Source organism: Pygocentrus nattereri, chromosome 9 (assembly GCF_015220715.1).
Source record: "Pygocentrus nattereri isolate fPygNat1 chromosome 9, fPygNat1.pri, whole genome shotgun sequence".
NCBI classification, from domain to species: Eukaryota; Metazoa; Chordata; class Actinopteri; order Characiformes; family Serrasalmidae; genus Pygocentrus; species Pygocentrus nattereri.
The window spans coordinates 31,185,226-31,207,449 of NC_051219.1; the positions used below are offsets into that span (position 1 = coordinate 31,185,226).

General features: G+C 39.2%; 1 protein-coding gene across 2 annotated transcripts in view; it reads left to right on the forward strand.

Moving 5' to 3' along the window:
* The first annotated feature begins 659 nt into the window (after positions 1-659).
* Positions 660-22,224, forward strand: part of cacnb3b (calcium channel, voltage-dependent, beta 3b) — a 42,929-nt gene continuing 21,364 nt past the window's right edge. The window contains exon 1 of one of the 2 annotated variants that reach the window (XM_037541614.1): positions 660-915. In XM_037541614.1, coding sequence (XP_037397511.1) covers positions 877-915 — 39 coding nt within the window. In that variant the 5' untranslated portion in view covers positions 660-876. Of the gene's footprint in view, positions 916-18,850; positions 19,206-22,224 lie in introns of those variants that run through there. The other variant, XM_017706145.2, reaches the window with a different exon arrangement.

Consider the following 22,224-nt stretch of genomic DNA (forward strand, 5'->3'; position numbering starts at 1 on the left):
AAGGAGTAGGAACAAGATAATAAAATAGTGGCTACGACTTAGTAAGGTGTGGAGACAAGCCTAATAGATGGCCACGAATAATTTTTGGGAACGACATCCGGCTTTAAGCTGTGGTCAAGGCTTAATTATCTCGATTCCATGCCTTACTAAATTGTAGCTTCACATTTGGATCCCGTTCCTGCACCTTATAAGTTGTGGGCAAGCTTTACTAAGACGTGACCGCTCATTATTACTATTAATACAGTATGTCACCAGCAGGGCTCTGTCATTTTTCAGTTAATGTGAATACATCACATATAAAAATTCTGGACATGCATAGGTTCGCTGGTCATTTTGGATAATAGATCAAATGGCCACAACTGCACTGCGGACACCGCTATCAGCACCACTGCGAACAGTTCTGACTATAAACAGTTCTCTAAAATGGTGCATTTCACACTTGAATGGCTCGATTATTCCGTTCCACCTTAAATGGTGCTGTACGTCCACTCAGGCGCAGAGTCTCAGGCTGCACCTGCTACACCATTTAAGGCAGTAGTGAAAAATTCGAATAAGGAATGAAGTTCACGGCTGCCCGTTTACACACAGGCACTGTCCGCTTTGTGCTGAGGGCAGAACGAGCACCGACCCGCCACAGGAACCCGTCTTAACCACTTCAGCTGATAAAGCTAACGAGCTACACGCTCAGCAGAGCGCGCGGTAATGTGGCTGTGCAGGCTCGAGCGACTACAGGCAGGTTAGCGTAGCATCACCAACTCTGAGCCATTTCACACAGCATGGTTCGACGGACAGAACAGCTCGCGGCTCGGAGCTTCTCTCTAACTGTAGCTCCTCGTTGAAGTTGGGCTGTGGTAACAGAGACCTCCTAAATCACGGATGTCCCTTTCCAATTCGAGCGTCTTTTTGCTAAAAGAGGTTAGTTCGGTCTCTTCACCGTATTGTTTGTTTCTGTGGTGCTGAGGGACGATTACAGAGCGGCTGCCGAGCAGCAGTCAGCAGAGATGTGAGTGCTGGTCAGTTTGGGGGGGCGTTTGCTGCAACAAGACACAGAAGGGGGGTTTTGGTCGACATGGACAGTGGGTTTTATTCCTCTGCCATGCCATTTATCAGCTGCCATGAAAATGATACAGTTCTTTAGCTTATGAGAGCCGAACAGCTTAGTTAAAACGGTGAGCTGTTATTGTAGAGATATGAGTTTATTATATTGAGGGCTGAGGTTTTTCATTCAAATCTAGCGTTATTGTAGTGATCAAAGTTGAATGAAGTGAGTTCTTCTATCTATCTATCTATCTATCTATCTATCTATCTATCTATCTATCTTTCTGTTTCCACCTTTCTTTCTTTCTTTCTTTCTTTCTTTCTTTCTTCTTATCCTCTGACAAAAGTGTCAAAACACAGTATAGACCCTCTGTATCACCAACGTGCTATACCTATAAGCAAAACTGACCTTTTGTCCCTTGTTAGCTCATGGTAATATCAAACCATATTACATCACCGTGCACCAGTGGGCGGGGAAATACAACAATAACCAATAAAATCATGTTTTATCTCTCCTTCCCACATAATCCTTCCCAGAAAATGCTTGGTTAGCGCAAAGACGCTAACATTACTGAAAGAAAACGGGTTTTGGATTCTGATTCACATAGACTTAAAGGTGCAGTGTGTAAGATTCAGAGCGATCTTGTAGCAGAAATGGAATATAGTAAACACAGTTTTGAATTTATTACTGTACAATCACCTGTTACTATGAACCTTTGTGTTTTCATTAGCTGAGAATGAGCCCTTCTTGTCTACATAGTACTGCCATGTTTCTACAGTAGCCCAGAATGGACAAACCAAACACCCCAGAGAGGGCATTTTGTGTTTTTACACTGATGCAGCAGCTTGAGGTTGGTGTCACTGTAATACCGGTTGGAAGATGTAAAAAGAAGAAGAACCAGTGGTTGCTGCCTGGCCTGGCTAACCGTTTTGCATCTTGAGAAGTTTGAGAACCTACATTTTGACAAATGGAGGATCATAATGATTATTTAGCACAAGAAAATGCTAGGAAGGGTTAAGCGTCATCATCAAAGAAGTGAAAAGAAGCAAAATAAAATTGGGACAGGCAATGGCAGAAAACCTGATGGTTCCACTACACACTTGGAAAAGGCAGGGTGAGGGAGGGGTGTTCAGTCAGTTGCCATGTGCAACCTCACAGCTAGGTTACCCCTTTAAAGTATTAAAATCTTCTTGCAGTATGTAGTATTTTTAAAGCAGTGTTGCTGGTTTACTTTTCAAATATAAGTTTCTAAAGTTGGGCCTACACTACAGAATTTTTTGCTTGATCGTAACCCTGATTTGTCCTGCCAAATTGACACGATTTGTAGTGATTTTCCCACTCAAGAGCTCAACCACAAGTGTTTGGTGATGCAGATGATCTGGTGCTGCGAGAGGGGATCAGGAGCCTTCATTTCAAAGATTTTACTCACTTGAAGTGTTCACAAGTCCTGTAGTGTGAGATCATCTACAAGAGATTGTTAAGTAGTAAAAATATGAACATTACAACATCCCTGTTAATAGCAAGCTGCGTTTCCTCCACATTGTAATGCTGTTGCATAAAAGTAAGTCTGTTATTATATTGAAAACGCCAACAGTGTGTGTGCCCTCATGATATAAAGGCATTTATTATGGCTGTCTTTATTTATGTATTTATTTATTTCTCCAAAGTTACTTCTCATCCTCTTAAAGAAGTGCTAAGCCACATAAACCTTTCAGTGCAGACCACCTGTATCACCAAAATGAGTACTTTCTGGCCTGTGTTTAAACCATTTACACGCAGCTGCTGTCTTGTCCATTTTTTTCCTGTTCCTCCCTTGCTCTGCCTCATTAAAGGACCATTTTCCCTAAAAAACAGACTTTTCTAGTTTTCACTCTTCCAAAAGATGTAGCAGGTTTGTTTACGAAATAAGTGTTCTTCATATCTATACACATAAATGAAACTGTTCAGAAATGACCTCCCATAGGCTTTGAGAGAGCATATACCTTATATACTGCTATTGCAGTGATGCAGTATTGTCCAGTGCCTGAACCAATATATTCTTATTAGTCACTTGGGACCGTTTAACTACTCCATGCTCTTTTGAATGGCAAGGGTAATGATGTTAGCTTGATAGCTATTGGCTGCTTGTACAGCCAATATCCATCAAGCTAACAAGTAAATGATGTTTTAATGCAAAAGGTTGTTGGTCTGTGTGTTGCTGGATGTTTCTGATAATTCAGAATCTGAAACCGTGTGTAGTTCTATTACTCATTTCACAGAAATTCTTCATAATTGTCTAATAACACAGCCAGCAATGATAGGTGAGCTAGTCACAAAATTGAAAAGCTGAGAATCACAGATATAGCCTGCTTCTAAGAAAAAGGGTGAATCTTGTTGACGCTGCCCCATCACAAAATACATACATTATTTTTACTTGTAGCAGTCCTGTTACCCTCAGTGTAATATGCATGGCAGATGTTTCCTGTGTGGAGACTGCATGGAGTCAGCTGTGTGCAGTGCTTGATGTGAGGAGTTTCATGCGTGTTGTGCGTGTTCCTCTTTCCTCTCCAGTATGTGCTCCTGTGGGAGACAGTAGAAGAAAACAAACACACGTTACACAGCACCTGACTCATGCTGTGTTATGACCTCAATTTCATGCAAGACAGTTGATTTCAGACAGCACAGGAACACTTGCAATCATCTCACAAGCCAGACTTGCGCCTATCGCTAAAGACTCCGGGGGTTTAATCGCTTAAGATAGCCAGGAACCACTTTCATTAACAGGGGAAGGCAGTTTGACTGGCATGACCAAAATGACCAACTGCAAACCATGTATGTAAAAACATTCTGCAACAAAAACAGACCCAAATTGAACAAAGGAGTGTTCCAGTCTGTAGTCTCAGCCTTCATTTTTAGCATGAAGCTTGTTTCCTGTAAGTGTCTTTGTTGTAGCCTTATTTTGAACATCACACTAAAACAATGGCTGTCTTTGGTTAGTTACTTTGCATGTCAGTCAACGGTCCTTTACTGTCAAAGTGGGTGAGTCTTGGCTACTGTAAGCAATTAAATGCCTCTGTACTGTTATCAGGGTCTCAGCCCAACTCAGTGTTCATTTACTTGTACTTGTAAAAATGCACCAATAGCAACATCCAATACCACCAGATAACGTGATTTTAGCCTAGTGAACACTGGTGCACTAATGAACAAAAGGAAAAAAGCTGGCAGTGAACGAGGGTCTGCATGCACAGCGAAGTGTTTTTAATGCCGCGTCAGGAAAGACTTTGGTCCATTTAAACAATCTGCCATGGCATATTCCCACCAGACACACAGTGCATGATTTTAGCCTGTTTTTCAGTGCAGACAATAATGTGTAAGGATGTGTAAGGAGTCACTACCAAAACACATTCCCTGCAATTAAGTTAACTTTTTTGTGTTTTAATAAAAATGTTATGATTTTACAGAACTGTTTGTACAGCTGTTCAAAGCTAGCATTTCTGAGTCCTACTTAACAAAACTAAAATTGTCACTACTGATACATTTCATAAAGTTAGTGTTAAAATTAGTATTTGTGGGTAAACATTAGTTATAATTAGTATTAGTAGTGTTATAAATGTTTTGTTACTGCCAAAAAATGGAATATTTGTTATACATAATTAAAGTCACTCAAAGTATAAAATATTTAAGTTGAAGTTGGTTAAGAGTCCCAAATGTGTCTTCAAGTCTTCAATGAGTCTTATAAGTAACAACTGAATACTAAGCCTTTGCTTTAAACACAGTTAGTATACAGCAGGCATCCTTAGTTTTCTTGATCTAAGGTAAGGGTTCAAGCACGGTTTAAGAGTGTGACTATGACTGCAAAAGGCCTTGTAGTGTCAAAGTATTTAATTACAGAACTGCAACTGACTTGTTAAAGCAAGCAGGTGTCACCTCTTGTTTTAACTCCAGAGCTCTTTAAAACTGTACTTGAATGCATAATGCATGTGAAAGGGTCAGCCCAGTGAGCAGAAGCCAGGGACAGACTGACAGACACTGCTACTGAATGCTTCAGAGGAGAGGAGCATCTTTCTCTGTCTCTCCTGCTCTCTCTCTCTCTCTCTCTGCTCTGATAACATTCTGGATTTTTTAGCTTTCAAGCCCCTCTGTTCATGTTTTATTCACGTGCACTGTGCACTCATGGAATCTGAATTGATGGCCTGCTCTTCTCCTTGCCTGACTTTTCTCAGCAACATATCCTCATCTATTATAGATCTTAGATTCAGTGGAGATTGAAAATGGACCATGCTAACTGCTATGTGCGTTCCATCTATTACACCTCCCTTTGTGATATGACTGTCCGTTATTGTGATATTTTTCATTTGAACCTTTTTCAATTTGCATAGTTGTGTGCTATAACATAAGCTCTGTAAAGCAGAAGACATCTTTACTGTTTTTTCTTATTAGATTTTAAAGCGATAGTTTGGCAGCAAACAAAATGTACACAGTCGTCTACTTATTCCAAACACAATAAATCAGCCAAGACATGTTTGATGTCTGAAGTTTGCTTGTTTGATTTTGCCCTGGAGTTACAAGGCTAGCACAGCTTACAAGCAATGGAAGCTTATAGCTAAAAATATTATAAAGGAGGAGGAGACAAACATGGCATCTGTTTATGGGGAAAGTCACTGCTTGTAAAGCTGCAAGTGGGAAAGAGCTATGATATATCATTATGTATATAAATAGCCAAAGTATGTTGCATACCTTAAAGCAGTAGTAGTAGTCATCTAGACTTTTGTCTAGATATGTATTATAGATAACACTATCATGAAGTGTTAGGAACTGCATAAGCAGGTCTGCTTGAGAGTACTTAACAGTTTGGCATGGTTTAAAGCAAATGCATTTGAAATGTTTTTTGAAATATGTTTTAGAAACGTTAAAGCAGCACTATGTAAGATTCTTTTGTTTGAATTGAAAGCATTAATGACTCAGCAGAAAAAGAAACATGCTAAAATATGGTGCAGGTGCACTGCAGTGAGTCACACTGTAAAGCCTGAAATAGTCATTTAAAAGTCAGAGACATCAGGTTAGATTCTATGAGAGTCATCATACATCTTTAAGAATTTACATTCACACATGGCCTCAAAAAGAAAGCCAGACTCAATGTTTAGGTTTCAAATGCAAATGTATTATTATATTGGGGCAGTGGTGGGCTGGAGTTTAGGGATCTGGCCCTGTGACCGGAAGGTTGCCGGTTCGATCCCAAGGGCCGACAGTCCATGACTGATGTGTCCTTGAGCAAGACACCTAACCCCCAACTGCTCGCCGGGCGCGGTGGATAGGGCTGCCCACCGCTCCGGCCAAGTGTGCTCACTGCCCCCTAGTGTGTGTGTTCACTAGTGTGTATGTGGTGTTTCACTTCACGGATGGGTTAAATGCGGAGGTGGAATTTCCCCGGTTGTGGGATCAAAAAAGTATCACTTATCACTTATACAGTTGAAGATGACTATAGTCAATAATTCACTCACATCCTCAGAAGAAACATCCTCAACTAAGTTTTGACTTGAGTTCTTTCTGAATACTCTTTAAACATGGTCACATTCATCCATTCAGTGAAGGGGTTAGGAGCTGCATGATTAAGCATATTTTTATTATCATCACAATATGAGTTTATGCATTTCTGCAATGACAGAACGTATCCAATTACACACACGCAGCACAAGAGTGACATAATTAGACTGTCAGGAATGTAGCTTTAGGAGCAGTGAATAAGCACTCGCCTCCTGCATTTAGTCCAATATATAAGACAAGTACATAGCACACCCACATTCACAGTTCAAGGACTTCTCAGTCCTTACTCCTTATTAACACTGGCCTGAAAAACATTTTTTGAATGCAATTATTATTTCACTCAGAATGTTGTAGGTAAAATGTGTGAAGCTAAAATGGATTATATTATAAACCTGCAACAACCATGAGGATCAATTCAAGGAATTATATATGTATTATATTAAATATAAATTTGACCTATCTTGTAACGAAATATATACAATGTTTTGTTAGCTGTTCTAACAGCCTTACAGTGCACAAAAAAGTGCTTCTAAGTGTTGTTAGCGTTTCATTCTTTTTATTTTTCAGTTAGCACAATAGTGAGTGGTGCTTTTATAATTTTGGATTTTGTAGTTTTTTTTAGTCATCTATGCTTTTGTTCATTCTATACAACCCCATTTCCAAAAAAGTTGGAACGCTGTGTAGAATGTAAATAAAAATAGAATGCAATGATTTGCAAATCAAGTAAACCATATTTTTAAAGGAAAATAGTACAAAGACAACATATCAAATGTTGAAACTGAGAAATGTTATTGTTTTTTGGCAAATATTTGCCCATTTTGAATTTGATGCCAACAAAATGTTCCAAAAACGTTGGGATGGGGACATGTTTACCACTGTGTTTCATCACCTCTTCTTTTAACAACACTCTTAAGCGTTTGGGAACTGAGGAAACCGAACACTATAGATTTGAAAGTGAAATGTTTTCCTGTTCTTGTTTGACATAGAATTTCAGCTGCTCAGAGTCTCCTTTGTTATATTTTTCATTTCATTATGTGGCAAATGTTGTCAGTGGGTAACAGATCTGGACTGCAGGCAGGCCACTTTAGCACCCGGACTCTTAATGTGGAGCAATGCTGCTGTAATACATGCAGAATGTCTGTTTTGCTGGCCATTGTTTTGCTCAAATAGGCAAGGCCTTCACTGAAAAAGATGTCATCTGGACGTCCTCCTCATCTTTACTTCTGAAGTCCTAATCAATAGGAGAGCTTGCTGTACCTAAATTCCACAGGGTTACACCTCGACATACACTGTTGAATTAGCAGCCGAATTCTTTACTGAAGCTCATATGTACACAAATGCTGTAGGAGCCTATTCAGCCCTGTTGCTCTGCCTGCTGAAAGTTTTTGTGGTGTGACGTGCCTGTCCAGAGTGTTCTTCTGTTCAGCTTAGTGTTGTCAGTACTGCAGGAGTACAGAGGCTGTCCTGACAGCACACACACATGGGACCCCTCCATATATCTGACACAAACACTGCAAAAAACGATGCACCTGGCAACCCAGCAGCTCCCAAACCACAACCCTGCCAATACAGCTCACCCACTACTGCCCTGCGAGTTGGCACATGAAAGTGTAAAAGCAGTGCTGGCTTCTTTAATGCTGTTGAGCAAGTGTGTGAGAATACCAAGTGCAGTACAGGGCTGATACCTGCACGTTTCAGATGTGCGTAAGCGTTGTGAGATGGTGTGGAGTGTAAGTGGATTGAAGGTTTTGGTTCAGACATATCTCCTGTCATGTCTGGATACCGAGCTGAGCAAATTTCTATAAGTGACACTATATATATATATCGCCTTTTATTATTTCAGAGCATTAACTAACCAGTCCCACTTTATGTGATGGAAATAAAATGTTCCTATATTTGTGTTTTCTAACTAAAAAGGCAAATAATTTCTAATTTCTTACTGAAGTTAAAGTTAGCATTATATAAATGTCATATATAAACACCAGCTTGTCTTTACAGTGTGTAAAAAATTCATGCTGAATATAACAATGGGAATGGTCCAAAATTAGTTGGAAAAAGTCTTTTTATATCAATGTCTATTATAAGGTAAGAGCTTTTTTTGTGAGATACAAAGTTTTGCCCTGACAATGACAGCCAATTTGAGTGATGTCTTTTGGTCCACTTGTCATTTTGGCACAGTGTCAACACCTTGTGTGTGACAAGAGTGACCAAGAGATTTTGGACAATTTCATGCTCCCAACTTTATGGGAACAGTTTGGGGATGGCCCCTTCCTGTTCCAACATGACAGTGCACCAGTGCACAAAGCAAGGTCCATTGATGAGCGAGTTTGGTGTGGAAGAACTTGAGCGGCCTGCACAGACTCCTGACATCAACCCGATAGAACACCTTTGGGATGAGTTAGAGCAGAGACTGTGAGTCAGGCCTTCTCGTCCAACATCACTGTCTGACCACACAAATGTGCTTCTGGAAGAATGGTCAAAATTCCCATGAGCACACTCCTAGCCCTTGTGGAAAGCCTTCCCAGAGGAGTTGCTGTTATAGCTGTATACGGTGGGCTGACATCATATTAAACCCTATGAATTAAGAATGGGATGTCACTCAAGTTCATATGTGTGTGAAGGCAGATGACCAAATACTTTTGGGAATATAGTGTATATGAGTCCACATATGACACTATATGTCACATCCTGACACTATAAAAACAAGACGTTATGTGATAGACAGAGCAGTGCAGTGGCAAAAGAATTGAGAGTGTACATGCATGGCAGAGAGTGTGTGTGAGAGAGTGTGTCAGAGAGAGAGACAGAGAGAGAGAGAGAGAGAGAGAGAGAGAGAGACTATACGTAGACAAGCAGCCTGCTAATGGCTTACCACAGGCTCAGTACGTAGAGAGAGAGAGAGAGAGAGAGAGAGAGAGAGAGAGAGAGAGAGAGAGAGAAAGAGAGACTTAGCCTGCATGCATGCTACAGTACACTTCACTTCTACCCAGGAGAGCAAGCGCACCATGACTGACTAGCAGGGAAACAGAGAGAGAGAGAGACAGAGAGCGCTCTCCGTACCTCCCAATGAGTGAGTATCCAAACATTCATCACTTTCCTCCTGCTTTGAGGCAGTTTAAGGTATCTGTACTGAATTACCTGCTGTTTAATGAAATAGTGAACATACACTGTCTATTCAAAGCTGCTACGCTCTGAAATAATTTCAGCAGTCTATGAAATATTCATCACAATAAATTTTGAATGAAACGCACCAAAGGAAAGGAGTGCAGGATGCTATGCGCTTTTCTTTGGTTCCTTTCTAAATGTTGATTTCTTTAGAATTACTTTAAAGCTGGAGCGTGGCTAGAATAGTACAATGTTTAGAAATGGCATGTATGTCAGTGTTATTTTGACTTTTTGTCAGTGCAGATTTGCTGTTTGTCTGTTTTTTGAGTGAATTTGTTCACTATATATATATACATATATAAAACATAAATACATTGGTAATAATTGCAATTGCATTTTGTGTTTGCATTGAGGATATCTGAAGTAACTCATAAAGCAGTGTAATTATTTATTACTTTTGAAAAGTTGCATGTTTTAAATTTGAATTTAAAGTGCTGCTTGAATATTATGATCTTTTCAGTATGTTGTGCATCTGAGATCTGAGAAAAGTATAGTCAAATATTCACTTTTCTGAGAAGATTTACTGTATTTCACACTGAAAAAATTATATATTGAACTGACTTGATATATTCATATCAAATATGATTATTTCCATATAAATAGAAATATTATGTGGAATTAGGGGTGAGTGAAATGGCAAAAATATTCTAATAAGAAAATCCATGACGCACAATGTGCGTCACAATATTTATATATTTAAATATTTATATATATATATTTTATTTATGATTTATGATTTGGAATGGACAAATAGGTACCAGTGGTGCTGCGTTTTAAAAAATCACAATCAAAACTATAAATACAGTCACTTTAGAGGACTAACACAACCCGGACTACTTATGCTTGGATAAATATAATTGAATATTGAATATAATTATGAATGCAAACGTGCAGGTTAGAAGCACTGCTGTTATCCACAGTCTGCTCAGACAAATATATTGTGACATAATGAGAGGTGATGTGTCATGATAATGCTAAATGGCATCATATTGACCACACTTATGTAGAAACGATGCACATATTTCCATCATGTAAACTCAATGCAGCACTTTTTGCACTTTTCCAGTGCAGTTCTGAGTAATTCTGCGTTCAGAGGAGCATGTTTAGATGGTGTGGAGATGAGTGTGTGTGTTTGTGACAGCAGGAGCAGCAGCAGACTGACTCTCTGGCTCTCAGGGTTTTTCTTGTGTGCTGAGGGAGGAGTGCATTTGGAACCGCTGGGCTTTCTGAGTGTGGGGTCAATTAAATACTGCATGAGACAGAGCACTAAAAGCCTGTCCCGCGAGGAAAAGAGTGCTCCATGTGTGTAGTGAAGCATCAGTGCACAGTGCTTTGATTAAATTTGATGAACCAGCAGAGTTTTTTGTGAAGTGGAGGCTCCATTTTTCTTCTCTTTATAAAGATAGACTAGAGACACTGTCCCTCGTCGCACTCACAGTCAGTTTGAATGGAGTGTCGTAGTAAATGTGTATAGGATTGTCTGTGCTTCAGCCCGCATGTGAATGTTGCACTGTACTGTTTTTGCGTATGGTCGCTGTCGCATCTCCAAAACAGTAACAGTACACGAGAAGGAGAAACAATCTTAAATAATAATGGAATTAAAAGCTACAGTATTTTGTCCCATAATTTTATGCCTTTTCTATTATTCCATTAGTGATGAAATTTCGACACGACTGAAATGTTCAAATATTTGCCTAAGCAAAAAGTGATAGCAATCGAGATGCAGGTCTTGTGAAACAAAGCAGATTTCACTGATTTCAACTGTACGTCTCTGAAACACAAATGATCTGAACTAAGGGTGGACAATAAGGCAAAAATAACACAATGACACTTGTTATTTTCATGATATAGAATATGCATCATGGTATTTAGTTTTTCTGAGGTTGCCTACCCAGGAACTGTATGAAAAATCAAATAACTGGAAAAAAAACTGGATCATGGCATAATAGAGTGACTTCTATTCGGTTACTTGTTACAGTTCATGCAGTTACCATACACTGGTTGTTGTTAAATGTAAAACGTTTTGTTATTTTTACCATGATGGTGTTTTGTGTTTAAACTGATTCAGATTCAGATTCAGCTTGTATTGCAGTCATGTAAGTAAACAGGGGATTACTCACAATGGGTAGGTTTTGACATACAGTTTTTTACAAGATACAAGATTTTATATCAATTTTACCATCTTAGCTGTAAATATGTCTCAGTATGTGCTAATCTACTAGTATAGGCTAAAAATACAATAATATAAATGCACAGCTATAGTCGCTTTTCTCGCATCTCCGACAGGAAACAAAAGTAGAGTAGTTTCTTGTAAAACAAGGCTAAAGTCAGCTTCGCATTTGCCAGCTTCTTGTTCAAATTTTCCAGTTCCACCTTAAATGGAAGTGGAACAGGACAATTTGAACAAGAAGCTGATGAAGAAGTTGAATTTAGCTTCGCTTTTTTAGTGTTTGACAGTTCCTTGTTAGACATTAAACATATCACGAAACCAACTGGAGTATCCAAATCATCAATGCGCTCTTAAGCCTTTCTCTTTGCCGTTTCATTAGCTACTAGCTCGGCGAGTATATGGTGTATTTTATATGTATGTATAGGCTACGTTAACTCCAGCATTTAAGACCATTTATTTCTTACACTGTGTTAGAACAATCAGCAGAGCCTTATATTCCGCAAAAGAGGAATATTTCAACAGGGCAGTGAAATAGCCGCTGATTTAGCACATGGTCTTATCCAGTTCAACCTACAGGATGCCCACAGACTAGGGGTTCATGACCTGAAAGACAAAGAGCGCTAATGTAGCGTGATCTTGACCTCCATATAATCAGAAGGTTTTGTGACAGTCATCAAGACCTGCTACGCTCTGTGCTGAGTGTTGTGGAGTCGTTGTGTAGCTATTAGCGCAATCACCAGCATATCAGTGTCAGTTAATTTCACATCATTCCATTGTCCTCATTGCATCCTCATCATTCATGCTTGCAATGTGAGATGCTTCTCCTATTTTTACCATTGCATGCGAACAACAGAGGCACGGAGTCTTTGTTGGGACTTGGTGTCCAATGACAAGACCATTAGAAGCATGCTTAGCCTCTGCTAAGTATTGTATAACTGTGGTGGAGGCTAACACCAGAGAGCTTATTTTAGAATGAAGAGGTAGTGCTAGCTGCTTATTGAAGACAAACAGAGAGGTAACTTAAGAGGAAAGGAGGAGAGGAAGTGCTCTCTGGGACAGGATGAGCTATCAGTGCGTGTGTTGCTGCTATATTGATTGGCTCAGTGACTAGCGGGGGCTAGCTGAACCTGCTCTGCAATCCAGATGGAAGGTTATTGAAGTACATGATTTTTCTGCTGGATTGGCTTTCAGCGCCTCAGAGAAATATCTCCAGGCTTCAGCCTCACGTGTACCACGCAGTCGTGTGAAATCACCTATGGCTTCTTGTGAGCTCTTCTGGTGGGTGTTTGAAGAGCAGAACAGTGTATGGGTCTATTTTAGAAACTAGGCATCAGTAATAGAGAATACTTTGATCCTCTGTACTGAAATAGCTACTCCAGACGTTCTGTATTTGAAAGTGAATCTCTGCAGTCCATCAACTGTAATGCCAGACATAATGGAATGTCTTGAAGCACCTCTTTGTACATTTTATTTAATGGGCAAATTGCTTTCCCTTTTTTTTTAAAATCTAAATTGGTGTAGTATGTACAGATTGTGGGAATTTAAAAGCATTCCGTTTGCAACCCATATATGGAAAATGAGGTGCAAAAAGAACCCATTTTAAATTCATTGTCTTTGTGATGTCACAAAAAAAACAGTTCATTTACACTTTCATGTCCTCCAATTTAGCCCATAGCAAGTCAGCTCCTCCTCTTCATTCTATAGTTATAGGAGTGTTTCAGCCTGGACTGCTTTTTGATGAGGCATAGTACAGGGCAGCCAATCAGGGGTCATTTACATATATCAGTCTTAAAGGCACAGCCATAAAAACAGGCTGTTTAATTACAAGGCCTAAAGAGGCTTGAAATGTTCATATAAATTACTTATGACTATTTTTGGTGCCCACACAAATGTCAAATGTGGACCTAATAGAAAAAGTACTCTAAAAATGCACAATGTGAACCCTTTAATCTGTCCCGCATAGCTCATCAAAACAAAGAAATTTTGTTAAAGGCACAAATTCTAATACACATTTTATTTGTACAATACAGTATGAGTACAATACTAGTACAATGGAAGATATTTTATTATTATTGTCGTTATTATGATTATTGTTATATTTTATTTGAATGTAATAAAAAAATGTTTTCTGCAGTATTGTTTTCTATTTACATTCATATTCTTTACATTTTTGCCACATTGTAATTTTGTAAATGTTGACACAAACAGAAAAAGGTGTGACCTGCAGACTTGCTCAAAATGTCAATTCAAAAATGAAATTGTTCCATAAATAATCATGTAACTAATTGTGCAAGAAAGAAAGTACATACGATAATCTGTACGATAATCTGAAGCTGTTAGGTGAATAAACGGCCACAGAAAGTCGTGTCATTTGTTTTCTTCTGTTTTAAAGAGGAAATTTACATAGTTGGTCAGATCCCCCGTGAGCACCTTCCACCCTGCCCCGGCCCACCCTCCACGTTAGAACGCTTCATCAGCCAGCACCCAGGCACTACAGGAAGAGAGAGAGAGAGAGAGAGAGAGAGAGAGAGAGAGAGAGAGAGAGAGCGGAATATAAGAACAGCTATATTTAGAGACAGAGCGAAAAACAGTCTTCTTCCTCTCAAGTCCAAAGGCTGAGAGAGAGAGTTTCCTTTTCTGTCCGTTCACTCACCCTACTCTCTTGCTCATTCTGTACATTCTTTGACTTACATATTTGTCTGTCTTTCTCAATCCACAGATCATATTACAGTAATTAAGCATAAAATAACTCATCAAAGAGTAAAATACAACACAAATAACAGTAAAAGACTTTCCATCTGTAAAATATGTGGTCTATATCTTGTGTATCTGAGGTCTATATCTTGTCTCATCTGTAAAATAACAGACTGCAAGATATAAGAAATACAGTCAAAACAGCCATTAAGTACAAGTTTTTCAAGGTTCAGGTGATTCTGATGTTTCAAATTCTGGAGTTCAAAAAATTATTTTAAAAAACTGTCAGTAAAAACAGCACCAAATCTTTCATGTTTAAGAGTGAGGAGAAAATCAAGCTGCTTCAGATCTGAAAACTGACCACCTAACAGTCCAGACCTCAACATCAGTGAATGTGTTTGGATCACAAAATGCAGTTCCTAAGAATGAACTTTGGAGTTGAGGAAAAATATTCCTTCAGATTTCTTTGAAGAACTGAATGCAAGTCACCTGAAAAGAATTGAAGCTATAATAAAGGCAAAGAATGAACACACTAAAATATTGATAAAAAAAGAGATATTGCATTGAGTTGTTTAGGCTTATGTGTTAAATAAATGGTTTAGGCTTGTTTCTTAACACTAAAGAATGAAAAGCTTGTAATTAAAGGCAGTTTTGACTGAAAACTAAATGACAGGAGTGGTCTCTGGCTTTAGCGCAGCACTGTAGGAATAAACTAAAACATGTTTAGGGATCATGTAGTATTTGGGAAAAGCAGGAGGTTTTAATTGGGTATGAACCAACATGGTTACTTGTGTCCGATACCAATTTTAAAGGGATTAAAAGTCCATTAACTGTTAACATATTGAGCTGCCCAGTGGTGCTAAAGGTTTAAGGGTTGGCCTTATAACCAGGAGATAACAAGTTTGTAATCCAGTGATGCTACAGCCAAAAGTTATCAGTATATCACAGATACCCCGATAGCCCATCTTGCGTGCACCATTTTCAAATGAATAAAACATTATACCAACTATATATCAATGTATATATTATATCAACACAATTGCAGTCAAACATTAGTAAACTGTAAGAAAAGCCTGTAATAAATGTATTCGTTCAATTCAATTCAATATACATTTTTCAGTGAGATGTCAGAGATATTGAGGAAGGGACTAAATGGTCTTATAATAATCCCTGTGTGAGGTAAATGCAGAGCTGTAATGAAGTATGCAGTCATTCTGCTATAAAAGGCTCTTTTTGGTTGCCTCCAGCTTCAGCGTGTATGTATGCGTTGAATGCACTCGCGTGTTCGGGTTTTTTCCTCAAGCCTTGGACGCACACACGAGCACATGTCTTAAATGCAGAAAGAAAGCATTGCCCCGGGACATTACGGGCCAGAAGCTGTGTTGGAGTGCACTTAATTCTCCGGCAGGCCGAGCTCAATGAGCGAGCGCACATGCTGCCAGGATAATGGACTCCAAAGTAGGGTCCTTACAGCCGAGGGCAGCCTGTAGGCCTGCGCAGCCACATGGACTGAGCAGAGCCTGGAGAAGGAGAGGACAGTAATGTGGCTCTGCTGGAGTTTGTGTGGCCCTGCTGAGAGGTTGCGTAGATGCCTGGCTGCTGACTCACCTTGTGTTTCTGGAGCATGGTGCATCACTGTGTTGTCAGAATTACGCTGCAAAGGCATCTGTCCCAGTGGGACCTGCCCTCTTATCAGCATGTCTCCATTGTGGGAGTTATGACCATTTTTCAGCCTCTATCTTTTATTGCATAGATTTACTCGGGTTGTTTTTGTGGTGCCCCTGTTTAAATGACATGCTTTGTTGATTTTCTAAGGGAAAATAAATGAACATGTTATCTACTAAGAACACACTTCTGCACATTTCGGAGTACAATAACTGTTTATTTGCTGAATATAACATTAGAAAAAAAGAGGCCTGTGCAAAAGTTATGGTATATTTTATATTTTACATTTTATTTTTTCAGCCTGTTCACCTCTTCAAATAAATAAACATTGTGCTCTACAATTTCTACTTACATTTGTTCCTTGTAGACATCAACACAACTTCACTTGACCAGGGGCCCCAAACATTTTATATGCTGTAAATGTAATTTTAAAAAGCAGTCTGAGCTGAAACAGTCAGCATGTCCAGCAAGAATGAGCAGGGCTAAACTGCTAAAGGTTGAAGGTGTATGTAAATGCTATGGTTTTCATGACATTGCGAAAACATTTCAAAACAGGTCTTTTTTGGAGTTTAGTTTTCATGCAGACTGAAGAGAGCAGTACCTTATGAGACTGTAAAAACGTTTACATACTACATTAAACTTTTTTTTTTCATTTGATTTTCCATGGTCCATCATGCAAAGAACCCAGTTCTGTGACGATCTTACCTATTGTGCAAGGAGGAGCGAACTTTCAAGTGAGACTGCAACTTTAGATCTCTGTGGGATCAGGCCTGAGGCAGCCGTTCCCGCTGGGGTCCTATTAGAATATAATGCGAAAGTTGAGTGGCGTAAAGCACTCATACAGAGACCAGTAGTGTGATGTCATAACAACCATATGTCTGAGATGAAGAGATTCATTTCAAGTGTGATGGTGGTTAAAAATGCTAAAATCTAAAATCTTTTTGAATTTATGCTGATGATCAGTAGAACACCACCTAGAAATGCTGAAAGCGCAATGTTGAAAATAGAATGATTCTGAGAAATGGGAGCTGTTTTTCAGTTTACTATAAAAACAATATTTTTCCAAAAAAATTTGATGAAAATTTTTATCAAATCCTCTTATCCTAAATGTAGTTGACTAGCCAAGACATGTTGGTGTCTCAAGTTGGCTTCTTACATGCCTTAAACGGCATTGTGGCCGATTCACACCAAGTCATCTCATTTTTATTTTTTTATTATAAAGCAGCTTAAGTTTGAAACTTGACAGACTGCGATACTGCATGCAAAACTGTATGAATAGGTGCATGTTTATGAATGAGTATGAATGTTTATAGACATTTTTTGTTAGTTTATCCAAGTGTATCCTAGTCAGTTTATGACCAGGTAGAACTATTTGCTCTTAATGTAATGCAGTGGTCACCAACCCTGGTCCTGGAGATCTACTTTCCTGAATAGAGTCCAGTTCCAACCACAATCTGCCGCACCTGCTCCAGCTAATTAACGTGCTCAAAGGTCCCTGATTACCTGGATCAGATGCAGCTGGTTAGATGTAGTTTGAATCTACAGATCTCTAGATCTACAGGAGGAGAGTTGGTGACCACTGATAGAATCATAGTGTCTTAATGTCTTTTTGTAGTTAATGATATTAAAAACTTGATATAATCTCACATTCGCAGAGTGCTTAAAATGCATCAGACTTATGTGCATTCTTACAAACTGTCCAACCTGAAGGTGCAGGGTTTGAGCCCCACGTCAGAGTAGTGGAATCAGTGCCTGGATTTGCTTAATTGTCACCGTTCGTCTTTTGAGCAAGGCACTCGTTCCTCTCTGCTCAGGAGGGGGCCTTACTGTGTAAAAAGTCAGAGACCAGTTTTAATTTCCAGTCAAATGGCCATTACAAACAAAGAGAAGTTAGAAATCTTTCTGAGGAGAGAAGATATAAGACACTCGACTAGCATAAGGAGGTAAAAGTTAAAGGAGAATAAGTACAAAAAATAGAAATTACCTAAACAGGTGCCCTGTTTGACCACCAAAACTGACCACATCAGATAAACAGCACTTAAAGCTTTTGTCTTTGAGAGAGAGGATCATATCAAGCTGCTTCAAATCTGAAAACATCCACAGGTGTTTCTCTCCATCCTTCCACTGTGAGAAGACAACTCAGCGCTGTGAGTCTGATTGGATGTATAGCTGTTAAGAAGCCCTAATTGAAAAAAAGGAGACAGACACACAACGGACTGAGCAGCCCTGAGTCCAGACCTCAACATCACTGAATGTGTTTGGATTATTTAGATTGAGAGAAGCAGAAAATGCAGTGACTTTGAGGACTGAACTTTGGAGGTGTGTAAAATATCCCTGCAGATTTCTTTGAAAACCTAAAAGCAAGTCTAATGAAATGAATGGAAGACAAAGAGTGGACATACTACTGAAAAAATTGATTCTATTTAGTTGTTGAAGCAAATTTTAAAGTTTGTTTTCTGAAATAAATGAATGCGGGTCTTGGACTTTTGCACATTACTGTATGCCTGGTCTGCATATGAACCCTCCCTCCATCTCTTACTGTAAGAAACCCATCTCTGAATCTTCCTGGGCTATAAGGAGGACGTCTCAAGCTGGAGCCTGTGTGAGTCTGTGTGAAGGGAGGCAGCAGAAAGCAGAAGCAGTGGGAGGGTGTGTGTGCGTGTGTGTGCTCTCGATCGGCTCGGTGCGGCTCCACTGCTGCAGTCAGGACATCAATTTTGTATAGACACTGAGTGGAGTGCTCACTAGCATCAGGCCCTGCTTTCTTCCTGCACTCTCTCTATTCCTCTCCGCTCTGCTACATACTGCTCCGTCCGCCAGCCTGCTGCTGCTGCTAACGCTGCTCCTGCTGGCCATGGAGAGCAGCTCCATCAGCCTCTGAGCCATGGAGCTGAGAGTAGAAGCAGCATGTCTGCATCTGACTCTAGTGCAGCGCTTCTCAGCGGCAAGGTAAGATCATCTCTCTCTCGCTCTCTCTCTCACTCTCTCTCACTCTCTCTCTCTCTCTTTCTGTATCTTACTGTCACTCACATATGCACACAGTCTATCATCCTCTCTCTCTCTCTCACTCACTCTCTAGGCTTCTCGCTCGCTGTCTTAATTTCTTCCTCTCTTTCTCCAGCTCTGTCTGACTCTCTCCCTCATCTTTCAGTCTTACACACAATGTACCATTCTCTTCTCTCTCTCTCCTAGCTCTGTCTGTGACTCTCTCTTTCTAGCTCTCAGTCTTTCTTTCGCCCTCTTTCTCTCCTTCATTGTCTACATCTTTCTGCCTTACTCACATGTATGCGCACAATCTATCACTCTTTTTTCTTTCCCGTTTCTCATTCTGACTGTCTGTCTCTCCCTTTGTCTGTCTGTCTCTCTCACGCTCTGCTTTCCTGCCTTACTGTCTTACATACATGCACACTCTCTCTCTCTCTCTCTCTCTCTCTCTCTCTGCTATTGTCTAATCCATCATGTTCAGAGGTTCCATGCTGCAGAGAATGAATGTTTGCCTGCATTAGGTGCTATATAATAAGTAATGAAAGTCTCAGTTTCACAAGTTATGACCGTTCCAAATTTATGCATAACAGAGTCTTATATAAGACAATGCTTGAGCATCAGAGCCATGCGAGCATCTGATTCATGACTGGGCCATTGACTATTGACTGATGTTTGGCTTCATTGAGAGTTTTCCTCCACCACCTTCTGTCCATTCTGTCCTGATTAGATTCCATTTTTTCTAGTGGTTAAAAGGCATTTTACCATTTCACTACTCTGGGTTACAGGTTGTTTATTCTCAGCTTCATGTAAAACAAGGCGGCAGTGCTGTAGAGCTTAAAGGCACATACCACCACTTTTTAAAAAGGCATAATTCAACCACTAAGGTGTAAACAAAGTCACACAGAGAGGTTTCATTTGAAATGGTTTGTTGCAGAGAAACGTACTAATTCAGATTTCTTTACAGATTTCTGTGCGGTTGTATGCAAAGGTTTGCATAGGTTGTGTGTAGATTTTCTAAGGGAAAATAAGTTAACATATTAACACAACCTCTACTAAGAACACCCTTCTACTAAGAACACTCTGTGATCTGCACACATACTGTTTATTGAATATAACATATTAGAAAAAAAAGCATAAACAGCACATAAAATGTGGCCTGCATGAAAGTGATGCCACATTTTATATTTCATGCCTTATTCTTTTTGAATATGTTATACTCACTTAGAAAATCAACTAAACATGTAATGTGGAAGGGAAGGGCTGGACGATTTCGGCAAAATATCTAATTGTGATTGACCAGCATTGCGATTTCAATTTAAATTGCGGTTGTTTTCTATAAACTGTGTATATTTTTAAAAATTGTTTTATATAAAGGTATGGGCCTTCCTTTGTGGCTAAGAAGACCAGCCTGCTAATGGTTGTGATGTGACAGTTTGGTTGCTTCTGATTAGTCGGATGAATCCAAAAGCAGTTCAATCCAAGCTTGGGTTGGGTTGCAGTGTATCCACGTTGACTATAATTAAAATTGCAGCTCTTGCGATCTGAAAATTGCTCTTTTTTAAAAATGTGACTTCAATATAAAAATGATGAATCTTTCAGCCCTAGTCCAGAGGTATTCATACTTTTACATACAACTTTTATTTACCATTAAACAGTGCCGCCAGTAAAGCTACACATCTTAGGAGTTGATCTTGGACAAATAGTGGAAAAAAATTCTTTGGGAATTATTTTGCCTGACAATACCCTGCTTGTAACTCTCTGCCGTGAATGGATTTTCGAATGTAAAAAAAAAGTCTCAAGTATCACGCAGAGTAATCATAGCCATTTCATGCAAGAGCTTTCTGTGAGGGAGCTTTTAGAGGTATTACATGCTCACCATCACTGTGGGCAACTCTGACTCTGTAAGTTTCTCTAGAACAAGGCATTTCACATCAAATCCGTCTGAATGACCGTTCAACCTCTGTTCAAGCTTAATGATTGAATTATGCGGACATTTTGAAAAACTGGAGGAATTCTCCCTCAAGTCCTTCTGTGACTAGAGCATGGATGAATTTTCTATTGAACAAACTTTATTTTTATTAATACCAGCATACATGACGATTCAGTAGTCTATCTCAGTTAGTATTTCTTTTAAAGTACATTGTTTGTCCTGTATATTAAGAGGATAAAGGCCATGTTACTACCATTCATTTCAGAAGCGTTAGATGAGCGGATATCTGCAAACTTCTGAACATACATTGTTGAGGTGGGCAATATTCCAGAGATATAACAAAATGGAAATTGACATTAAAATGATATTTAGACAAATAGTTTTAGACAAGACTTATTATGCTCTCTTAGTATTGAAACATGCAACAGCTATTGTCCAATAAGTGCTGACAACATGCGCAGTCTACTCAGAAAGCACATGATTTTCTCACAATAGCAGTGTCGTATCATATTGCCCACTCCTCATGTTATGTATATCCACATTGAAGCATATTATTTAGTAACAATATAACATGTTGATTTATTGCAATGCAAATAGAAACAATGCAAAGCTGATTAGTGCTCTCACTAATGATTATGCAGGAGGAGAAATTCAATGTGCATTATCATCATGCAAATTTGCAACTAATTTCTGCTGAATTGTTGAGAAGGAAAAACTTGATTAATCGAGCTTAACTAATACGGTATGGCAGCTTTAAATACAATTATATTAATTATTTAGACACAAAGAGGATAAGAGCACAAATAAATAATAATTGATGTTATTATTAAGTTATAAGAGTGAGTAATAGACTTCAATCTTTGAAGACTGCAGATGCAATTTGTCTCTCATTTTACCCAACTATGAGAAAGTAATGATATGTGAATGTGTAAATGGTGTATACTGATGTAGCTCTGAACACATCTGTGTAGGCTGATCCTCTTTCTGCTCTCCTCTTATTATGAGCATGAAGCCACTGACTGTCATCTCCTCATACTACATATAAGCTGAGCA